The sequence below is a fragment of the Centruroides sculpturatus genome, unplaced genomic scaffold (genome assembly GCF_000671375.1).
Source record: "Centruroides sculpturatus isolate CEXI.00-Female unplaced genomic scaffold, Cexi_2.0 scaffold1555, whole genome shotgun sequence".
In the NCBI taxonomy this organism is placed as follows: Eukaryota; Metazoa; Arthropoda; class Arachnida; order Scorpiones; family Buthidae; genus Centruroides; species Centruroides sculpturatus.
In genome coordinates, this window is record NW_019385729.1 from 17703 (window position 1) to 29911 (window position 12209).

Consider the following 12209-nt stretch of genomic DNA (forward strand, 5'->3'; position numbering starts at 1 on the left):
ACAAATAAAAGCACAGAAAAATATTTTTTATAAATATATTTGAAAATTAAGAAATTAATATTAAAATAATATAAATTTCTTAATTAATTATCGATTAGAGCATCGTAAATTACATTTGTATAATAAGAAATTTTGTGCAAGAATATATATTTTATCTGTAAAAATATTTATGTGCAGTATTTGTAAATGATGTAAGTTTTGTTTACCGTTATTTATTTATTTTCTTAACTTGTAATTTATTTACATACCTGCCCTTACTTGTACTTCTCTGCTGAAAATGTTGCCAACGCTGTTCGATGCCACACATCTATATATATCATCGTGTACGTCTTGTCTGTAATCTTCCGCTCTAAATGGTGGAAAAACCAATGAACCGTCAGGTCTCACATGACGTAACCCGGGTATTTCTCTTAATGGAGTACCATCTTGCGATGTCCAAAATACTAATGGAGTCGGTGTACCTTGAGCCGAACACGAAATCACAGTGCCAGTAGTATTATGAAAATCTACATGGCTTGGTGGTTCGTTAATGAATGTTGGTCCGTTTTGAATTTCTGTCGCGCTGCTCGCACATAAAACTGTAAATTAAAATATTCATTTATAAATAAATGTAAAATGAAATGCTATTTTATCGAGAAACATGATCCTAAAATAAAGTTTTAATATTTTAAAAGTTTAAATGAATAAATTAATTACTTTATGAGAACTTTATAGATATTTATATATCCTTTAAAAATATCTTTATGTAATATTCTCATAAGAATATTTTCATGTTATTTATTATTAATGAAGTATAATACAGAAAAGTAAATAAGAGACATTAATTAAACTATATTACTAGTTTATGAAATGTAAGAAAATTGATAAGATGTGAAATGGAATTCGAAAAGTGATTTTTTTATAATTTTATCTCAAAGCTTTCAATGAAATTGTCTGTAATAATATGCATTTAGTTCAATTCTTTTGAAGAGATGTATAATATGATAAAATATCTGAGATGATCGGCGTAAATGTTAAAAAAGTATAGGAAAAAGATATCCAGTAAAAGAGAAGAAATTTGTATATTTAATCCAATTTCATAAGCAATATGTCAAATACTGTATTATTTTTATTATAATTATATATAGGGTTTTATAAGGACGTTGTTTATATAAACTTCCCAACCATCTGTTGAAGTTAAACTTAATTTTTCCAGCTTAGAAAATAAATATACCAGCCAAACATCTTTATTATCGAGAATAATCTAAAACATAATAGGATAACAAAGTGAGAATGGAATTGGATTGATGAAGAGACTTCACAAGACAGCCACTACAGCCACAATTAAGGATGATAAATCAGCCATGTCAGATTCATTCGTTTATACACAAATCCCAACAAAGATCAAGATATTTAATTATTTTATTAAATAACCAAGGCTTTCTACTTTATAAAATATTCACACGTTTACTTCAATATCCGTTAAATTTACCTAATAAGAAATTAGTTATTTAATTAACATCTCATAAAATAATTTTATTTAGAAATTTCTTGAATTAATATTCATCAACGTTTCTTAGAAATTAAGAAAATGTTTATATTTTTCTTNGCGGGCAAAAAATAACAAGGAAGAAACTCAGAGAAGTGGAAAATTTTTCACATCATTGATGGGTGTTTCTGGTTGACAGCACATCCCGCTATCGACAAGAAGGGAGACCGATGTGCAGTCCAGCAAATAGCTGACAGTATACCAGGAGTAGAAATCATTACTTGGCTGATTGAGCCATTAGTGAAGAAGGTGTATTATTAGTGACTCTTCCAAGACCGTTAGATCATCGAACAAACTGCGGGTGTTCCTTTGGATAGAATGGTGATTTCTGATGGAAAGACTGTTGACAAAAAGGAATGAAACCAACAAACTATAAGAACAATTCTTTTTTTAAAAATGTCATAATTTTGCTATAATAGAAAATCTATCCGAAGCAGACTTTATTAATGGGTTTTATATTTTAAAAAATTATACTTTTTTTCAAATTTTTATACAAAACTTTTCGAAGACTCGAGGTGATTCGTGTTAACAGTTTTTTCGTCCGAATCGATAAAAGAAAACGAAATTTTTCTTTCATAAAATAAGTGATCTATTCATAACCTGTTACTGTTTAAAATCATTAATTCTACACTTAAAAAAATATTCGAAATTCCATATTCATCTTTTTATTAATAAAATATAAAAATTTAAAAATTTTAATTCATTTTAAAACTTTATCTGTAAGAATTCAAATATCATCTTAATGCCATCTAGTATGCACTAATTTGCATAACAAAATTAATTTAGGAAATTATTACAAATATTTTAAAATATTTTGCAAAACTAAATAAATTTTCATTAATGTTCATTCATGTGTAAATTTCTCGACATTATTATCATTTACAGAAGTTATAACGTTATTACTTCTATATTCAGGTAAATAGTATGTGTTGACATCTGTTGACTACAGATATTATTATTATTATTAAAATCCACAAAATAAAATAATCAAACTTATTTCCATTTATAAAGAAAATTTAATATACCTTTTATATAATAAAGATAAACAAATTCTCTTTATCTGAAACTTAAATTACTTATTTTACTTAATAAATTATAGTAGGAGGGAAATTTAAATGTTTTTTTTTCTTTTTATTAAATAATTAGTTGTCTGATAGTTTTCTTTTAATTTTTAAATATTATCGTTAGGACTCATCGTTGTTTCTTCACGCATCTGCATCTTTGTTCATCATTAATTTTCGATTCAATGGGTCGTGAACGTTAAGGTTTTTTGAGTAAGAAAGAAAAAAAATTTCCTATTTCTAAACATACAAACCGAGAAAAGATGAAATTATATCTATCTTCAGTATGTAATTTTCTGTATAATCATTATAAGATGTCATTAGATAAGAATATTACAAAAAGGTTTCTTCAATTAATCATAAACTGTATTTATGTATAAAATATCGTTGATAATTAATTATTTAGTGATATAATAGGTAATAAACGGAAATGTGAATCATAAATTCATTGTTTTAGTGAATAAAAGCGTTAATCCTTTCGATAAATCCTTACTTTAAAACTTTTCGACTTTAAAATGAGTCAAAAATTGCAAGTAAAACTTTTAATAGCTTTTCAATCTTTAGTTAAATTGTTTATCACCTCCGGTTAAACATAATTTTCAACTTTGGTATATTTTTAAATATTTATTCAAACTTTAAACAAATTATTGCTTATTAAACTGAATACTTACTTCAATTATTTTATTGTAGCTCATTACATTTTGAATTTTTTCTCATATAACTTTTTTATAATAGAATTTTATATGCTTAATATTAAAAATTATAATACATTTTAATAAATTTTATAATAAATTAATATTATTTTATAAAACTTGAATATGCTTTTTAAACTTTTACATAAAGTATAGGCCTAATATCTAGTTAAAAATTTCATATCGAATTAAATATATTAGTTTCAATAGTAATATAATTATTTAGTTAATTCACGCAGTTAAATCTCTATTATCCGTAAAGGAAAAACCGAAATTTCCGGTTAATCAAAGAAAATTAACATTTAATTCGCAAGATAAATTTCTAAAATATTTATAAATGTATACTATTAAAAATTATGAACAACATTATTTTTACATAGAATTATATAAAAATCTACTCAATTAATGTAAAATGTGTTTAATTTTATATAAATTCTTAGGAATTTTTATAAAATTCAAGAATTATGAATAAGAAAATAAGAAATTCTTTACAAAATGTAAAATTAGAACTATAAATTTTGACTTTATTACATACTTAGAAGATATTCTGTACATAATTTATCTTTCTAACAGCTATATGTAAATATTACAGTATAGAACGTTATCTTGTATAAAGTATAGTAATTCACCAGTTCTATGTGGCTGATTTAATAATTAAATATAATGAATGTTATAATGTTATTTGATATGCAATCTTTATTATCATGATGTTACGATAGTAAATTAGTTAATTATTAGAAAACGTTAAACATTAAATTATTGAGTCATAAGATACTATTTGCTGCTGAATAAACTTATCATGAAGTGAAAATTCCAGAAATATCTGCCGCAGATGTAACAAATACAGCTATCAAACACTCGAAGAGCATTCGATTAAATGTATAGCTACACGAATATATATGTTTGTATGCCGCTAAACTATAATTTACAAACAAATGCTGTATATTTAGGGGAGGGATTTTTATTCATAGAATTGTTTGGCGCAAAAGGTTAGGAGCCATTTTCGATCAAAGTCGAGCTATTTCAATCACATACATTCTGTGACGGACTGTGGTCTTAAGCACAATTTCTTTTATCGGACAAGTCCGGCGGGCAAAAAATAACAAGGAAGAAACTCAGAGAAGTGGAAAATTTTTCACATCATTGATGGGTGTTTCTGGTTGACAGCACATCCCGCTATCGACAAGAAGGGAGACCGATGTGCAGTCCAGCAAATAGCTGACAGTATACCAGGAGTAGAAATCATTACTTGGCTGATTGAGCCATTAGTGAAGAAGGTGTATTATTAGTGACTCTTCCAAGACCGTTAGATCATCGAACAAACTGCGGGTGTTCCTTTGGATAGAATGGTGATTTCTGATGGAAAGACTGTTGACAAAAAGGAATGAAACCAACAAACTATAAGAACAATTCTTTTTTTTAAAAATGTCATAATTTTGCTATAATAGAAAATCTATCCGAAGCAGACTTTATTAATGGGTTTTATATTTTAAAAAATTATACTTTTTTTCAAATTTTTATACAAAACTTTTCGAAGACTCGAGGTGATTCGTGTTAACAGTTTTTTCGTCCGAATCGATAAAAGAAAACGAAATTTTTCTTTCATAAAATAAATGATCTATTCATAACCTGTTACTGTTTAAAATCATTAATTCTACACTTAAANCTAAACAAAGAATTCGATGCTTATAGAATATAAACGACAATTTTATTCTTACTGTTTCCAATCTTTCAAAGCTGTCTGCTTTTTCGATACGCAAAATAGTTTTTCATGGGATATTATCATATTTTGTCCAGAAAATTCTTTAAAAATGGACAAAAATGTCCATATTCTACAGTTACCAATAGCCAATGTCGAAAAATGTAAAACGGAGTAAAAGAAATGAAAATTCGTTTCGTTGCATTGATTCTTTTTAAAGTTATTTATTTTTTATTTTCCTCTTTTTATCTTTCTACTACAGATGCGGTTAGAACACAGCCGACTACCATTAACTATAATATCGTTACGTAAAATAAACATTTCCAGTTAAGAGTTGGGTTAAAGAATAGTACACGTGTATAAGGAAGTTTTCGTCCTCAACAACCATTTGCCATGATTAGTGTAGACAGGCTGACAGCTGCAGTCTTTCTAATTGGTTTCCTTGACCACTTTCCAGACAACTAAAACCTCATTAGTCTGATGACCAGGTCGTGTACACACAACTGATCTCTTTCTACGCATTGGTCTTGCTGTACTTATCTACCAGCGTAATGGTCTACAGGGACATCAAAGGCCGATTGGTTCTAAGCAACTCCAGACTTTTTGTCCTAACTACGTGCACCACTCGGTTTATGAGTGTGATGCTAACATAGTTTTGATTTAGATATACAAGAGACCCTATTCTAAGATGTTACAAGTCTCTCGAGAATTGCACAAAGCTTGTTTTTATTACTATGGAACTGCGTGTGTCATGCCTATGACATAGCAAAAATATTACATTTTAATGTCTCCAAGCCATATAAATAATACATACAAACTTCTTTATGTTGTTATTTTGATTAATTTTTTTTATTAAAAATTTTTTATAAATTAAATCTGCAAAAGTATAAATTATAAATATATTCGTTTGATTGAATAGTGTATATTTTTTACGTCAATTTAACGTCATTTCTTCAGTTTCACAATGAACAATTCGAAAAAGTGACGTCAAATTGACGTAAAAGTGTGCATTGTTTCAACCGTTCGAACAGTCCTATGTAATAATGCAATGTGGTTTGATCAAAAACTTATCAATTCTATAATAATATATAATTCAACATTGATTAAGATAAATTAACTACGTATCGAAGATTTTGTGCTTGTATAATTTCGTTATAATGGATTTCTATACGAGTAATATAATGTATAAAATACTAATAAATGGAAACTTTATAATTTTCGACATTAATAATTGTTCTAATTCAAACGGACAATATTGAATATTATAATGCAGAGAAGGGAGTAGCTGTCTATTCCATCAAACTCATATTGTGCATAGGAGATTAATACATTTAACATTTGCCAGAAGCCAACTTTGTTAATTCTGAATCGAAATGGGAAAACATTACACAATTTTCAGCCAAGTAGGTGTTTCTGACACATCACTTACACAATAGGGATTACTATGACGACAAATGACATCTAGTATGATTAGATTAACACAAAAGGATACTTGTCATTCCATAGTTCGGGTATCATTCATAATTACCCGAACACTATCGTTAAACTTGTCCTTTATCACGTCATCAAAACACCTTCACATCATAAAAAAGTGATTTTTTTAAGTAAAATTATTTAAAAAGTAATAATAATAATAAATATGTTTTCTTATTACTTAAACTATTAAAAAGAGTAATGTAAACACGTGTTAGGTTTTTTGTAATTAATTCTCTTTTTAGAGGTGTTATTAAACAATTAGTAAATATAAGTAGAAATGTTAACCTTGTTGATAAAGCATTGTTCAACCACTTATGTGGCATTAACCAACGTTTACTTTCCAATCAAACGGTTCATATCGATCAACTTTGTTGAGAGATCAAAGACATCNTACAAGTAGAAACGTCCAGTTTCGAGATGGAATATTACAAACAATAATATTTTCAATATAAGAATGACACGTGTGAATATATAACTATAAAAAAGAAATAAGACATTTTCATACAAAAAAAATTCCTCATGTATATTTTGATTTTTATGACATTTAAAACAAATTTCAAAGAATGGTGTTATCTTTACGCACTTACAAATGTAATTAATCTAAATATGCAAATATAACAAAACTTAATCTCTTATTAATGATATTTCAATTTTATCATTTCAGAATTTTCCTTTATCTAGATAATTACAAAATAATAATTTCGGATCAATATTATCGTCATTTCCTTAATCCTAGTATTTAAGATAAATGAAGAATAATTGAAAAGCTTACAGTAAATTTTTAGGGATAATGTCTATTAAATTTATAGATGTAATTAAAGTTTCTCCCGATATATTCAGAAGAATACGATTAAATTTTATATAAATTACTTTAAAAAATCGGATAAGAAAGTATATATTTATATACTTTAAACTAGTAAACTTAAATTTATATTTAAAAAAAAATAAAATAAACTTCCAACGGATCATAAACATGTTAAATCGCTCGAAAAAATTATATTTAGAAATATGTTTTTTATGATATTAGCATAAATTTTTATCACTTTTAGATAACTTTGCAATGTTTTTTAGCAATTTATCTAAGAAATATTCGAACTAGTTTTTTTACCTCATTACTTTTGTGAAAATTTATGAAGTATAAACATAAATTTTCAAAAAAAAATTTTCTGATAAGCTAAATAAAATTATCTAGAAATTTGTTAGAATTTCCTATACATTTACATTATAATCCTCATAAAATTATATAGAAAATGATATATTCCCAGTAAGATATGGATTTTTAGATTATTTATAAAATACATTATTATAAATTCATTTGAAGATATTCTAGATAGTTTCTAGAAAATATTGAAATGAATTTATAATGATAAATTTTATAAACGCGATATAATAAATGTATTATTTTTCAAAATTTACTTTAAAATATATAAAAATTTAAGATAATTTTATATAAATATTGTATTGAAAAATACTTTAGATTTTCTTTTGAGTTTCTTATATTTTAAAAAAAATCTGTTGTAAATAATATAAGAGTCAGTTCGAGTTTTAAGGTGTTTATTTCTTATAAACACATTAAAATTTGTAGAATTTATTAGAAGCTTATGTTACAATTTATTTCTTTTGGAGTAGTTAACTATTTAGAAGAATGTTTTCTAATCTAGTTTTCATTCGGTTGAAGTAACCACACTTGTATTGCTCGGAAAGGCATTAGACTCGAAACGAAACAAATAGAAACTGGATAAAGCTGAACTGTTTCTCTTGTTAAAAGTTAAAGATATTTATATAGATATTTATATATATATTATATATATATAATAAATAAAAATTAATAAATTATATATTAAATTCACTATATTTTACATGAACTTAAAAAGCACGAATATTTAACTGTCACTTTCTTTAAATTTAAAAAAAAAGTAAGAGGAGAGGGAGGGAAAAAAACTGACAAGTTGACATCAGAAAATTTTAACTTTCTGATAAATTTTGGATTAAAAAAAAAAAGGAAAAAAAGCTATCATATTTTAAGACATTTACACGTTAATCGAAGCTATAAATCGGATAAAGTATGCAGCGAATTTGATTTAATGGTTTCTAAATATAGCTAAATAAATGCATTTTCTTATGCTATTCTAAAAAATCGTTATGTACGTTCAAAATATTTTTTTGGGGTTACTTTGAGAAATCAAGTTGGTTTATTTTATTTTCTGTCTTCCTTCTTTTTTTTTTTATCATATGTTCTCGAACAAAGCGCTTACAGAATTGTGAGCTAAGAAAGCTGTACCCTGTAAAGTCCGTTCCATGCCTTCTTATTTGTCTGCAGAAAAGACTTCACATCTCACTCTAGAGATGAATAGTTGTCACCTGCAGGTTTGTATCTTAGCAGCTATATTCCATTTTGATTGGCTCTTTAAAATGTTTAGTTTAAAAATTAACTGGCTTTTTCCCCCACGAATTTATATTTTATTTCGAAAATATTAAGTAATTAATGTTAATTAAATTTTACAATATATATAATTTCTAAATATAAACTTTTTTAAAATAAAAGTTTTTATTTTAAAATAATTTTTTCTCGTTGTATTGTATTTTAATAGGCAATTTTATGTAAATTTGCTTTTTTAATATATATGCATTTTTTTCTATTATTATTCTTCTTTTAAAAATTTCTTTTTTTAGTCGATTTTTATTTCTTTTTCTAAAAAAATCGATACAAAAATTATTTTGGTTTTAAAAACAACTTTTTTATACACGAAATTTATAAGGATATAAGATTTTCTATAGAAACTTCGTGAATAGTTTGTATAGTTTAGTAAATTTTGTAAGTAAAAAAATAATAATAATAAAAATAAAAGTTTATTTGATTTTTGTAAAATTTTAAAGTTTTATTCAATAAGATTTACGTTTTACTTAAATTTTATATTTTAAAGTTCGTCTGTAATCCGTTAAATATATGCATTTGTATAAAGCTGATTTACATTCATCCTTGATAAAATCGTAAACAAAACTGGAAAAAACACATCAAAACTCTTACCACTTAAAAAAAGTGTATAAATTTATGTACTAAAATAGCATCAAAACTCAATTAACAGTTTTAAACAGAAAAAAGTAAACATTAAAAAATTACATGATCATCATAAAAACTAAAAATTAATTTCCTAATTAATGACTTCAACCAGAAATTAATTAAAAGTAACGGAAACTTACCTCTGTGAGTAGTTAATATTAATAACTGAATTAGCACACTTCCCATATCCATCATTACTTAATCAGAAATTTATCTTTCCAGTTTTTATAAACCGAAAACGATAAATAGCAACAACTCCATCACGTGGTCCACATTTAAAATATTTTTTTCTTTAAGTATATGCACACTATCCCATCTGAATCGTGATATAATGTTTGATAGATAGAGCAATATCACACAGCAAACGAAGTATGCACCTGTATTAAAGGAAAAAGTAAGTAGTCGTCCTTTTTCCAACGCCTTCAGTGGCAGACTGAGAGCATCTAGAGGCTGCACGCCGACCTGATCAGATTGACTGGAGATATACAAGCTTGGATTGAGCGCCCTCTGCTCTCTAGCCACGTGAGTTATACTTAACTACCACGTGGTTAAGTGTAACTCAATCATAACAAATCGAATGATAAAGTATCTTAGCGTGATAGAGGATATGGGGCAACAATCCGTTTAATAAGCTAACAGATTAATATGATGTAATTTCCAGAGTTAAATATTAATATCATTTTTTATATATATGATTCAGAATTACTTGGATAAAACGTTGGCGTAGTGTATTAATAAATAAGTTTATATTGGAAAAGGGTCAGTTAAATGGAAGCATTTTATGTTGCTAGTTGTGCATGATTTTGTTACATTTGTATAAAATATTTGTACGGGATAAATTTAATATTAAAAATTTTATGCTTTCATAAATATGTCCCACAAAAGGAAAAAATGTATCTTATATCGTTAAGAACTGCATCATTGTTACTGATATCGTCAGTAACAAGAAAACATCGTTATGGTCAAAGCTTAGTCATTTAGAATGATTGATTCTCATTTCTCTCTTCGACTTTTTTATCCATCTAAACGCTGGTTAGGCCATTGCCACTTATACACAGATAATCGTTGTGATCATCAGAGGAAGGAAGATAAGAAGACTTCGTGTCTGTTCTGCTACACATTGATCTCCGTGTGTCAGTTCTGCTAAACATTGATCCCTTTGTGCTGTTAGTGAGGCTTTGGATGATCACTACAATCGATATCCATAAAAAAGTAGTAAGAATGATAATCCTCTTCTCACCACAGCCAATGATAAGGAGCGAACTGATAAACTGTCACATTACTTAACGCTCGTACAGAACGTTAAGATAGAGACTGATAGTTCCTGGTCTGATAGGTCATCCGGTAATGAATTATTCTGGATAATCATTTCGCTAGCTTCCATTGTCATAATATTTTGCCTTTTGTGCTAAATAATTGCATAATAAATTCATATTATAATCCCATTAAAACAACTCTTATCGATTTAATGTTTTATTAAATTTTCATAAAATTACTTACAAAAGAATAATATTTCAACAAATTTTTCTTGCGTAAAAAAAATGTTTAAAAAATGCATTTTAATTAAACTGTATTCTAAAAGAAAATCAAATTACTCATTTATAATATATAAAAGAAACTTTTTAATTATTTAATTTTCATGGCGAAGAAGTTAAAATTGTTAGAAAAATATAATTTTTAACAGATATAATAATATATAAACTATTATTATTAAATTTTATAATAGACAAACTTAGATTAAACTGACAATTATGATTTAAACTTAAGGGGTAATGGAATCCATAAAATCCAAGAAAAATCCAAAGAAAAATCCAAAGAAATTTAGAAGATAGAAGATGAAGGATATAGACTATCTTCGAGAAATTGGGTTCTGAAACAGGGAAGAAGAAATCCATTGAAGTTAAATTCATATAATACAAAGCTACTTCTATTGATTCATCATTTCCTATTTATTGAACTGAACTGAAAAATTACATAAAAGTTCATCACATATTGAAGCTCTCTATCTTATATGACGATAATAAAAAAATTGAATCGATAAAATGCAATCATATAATAACTTTATTTATTAATTTTATGTCTTCAATTTTATTAATTTAGGAAATTTTCCATCAAATATTATATAAGTTATTAAATTTTAAAATATCATCTGAAATATATTAATATTTAATTTTATAATATATTTAATTTTTATACGTTTAATATATTATAAAATAATGCTTTTATTATTTAAGAAATTAGAATAATTTCAAAGTATGGATATAATTTATTTCTATTATCTAAATTTTTTGTCAGGTAATGTATATTAAATTACGGCTTTTCAGATTGATCACTTACCTTTTTTTAGACCTTCCAGAATGTAAAAATTAAAAATCAGTGTTAAAACTCTTTACTTTTTATTAAATTTTACTATTTAAAGATTTATTTTCTTAATATACAAGAAATACAATGGAATGAATAATTTTTAATAAATATTTTTGATTTTCCTTAAAATTCCTCTTCTAGCCTTCCTCTTTGAAGGATTCAACATAATACTATTTTAAAAAATATTTTACATAATAATATATTTAAAATATTATTTTTAAGCATCATATACATTTTTTAAAGCACTTAATATATTAGGTTTTTCAGATATCATTTCATTTGTGATTTTGTGTCCTCAGTATAATAAAAACATTAAGATAAAACAGCG

The 12209-nt window shown here is 25.7% G+C and overlaps 1 protein-coding gene across 1 annotated transcript; it reads right to left on the reverse strand.

Annotated features, from left to right (window-relative positions):
* Positions 1-236: 236 nt before the first annotated feature.
* On the reverse strand, positions 237-9980 carry LOC111641597 (Down syndrome cell adhesion molecule-like protein Dscam2). The gene is made up of 2 exons (XM_023387782.1): positions 9658-9980; positions 237-578 (listed from the first exon to the last, which is right to left on the reverse strand). Exons 1-2 carry the CDS (start codon positions 9710-9712, stop codon positions 241-243), a joined length of 393 nt encoding a protein of 130 aa, XP_023243550.1. The 5' UTR covers positions 9713-9980; the 3' UTR covers positions 237-240.
* Between the last annotated feature and the right edge of the window lie 2229 nt (positions 9981-12209).

Bases quoted from the DNA above. Each gene is read 5' to 3' on its own strand.
- LOC111641597 (XM_023387782.1), bottom strand. From the start codon at position 9,712: ATGATGGATATGGGAAGTGTGCTAATTCAGTTATTAATATTAACTACT. The intron at 579-9,657 runs GTAAGTTTCCGT...TTTAATTTACAG, and splicing joins AATATTAACTACTCACAGAG to TTTTATGTGCGAGCAGCGCG.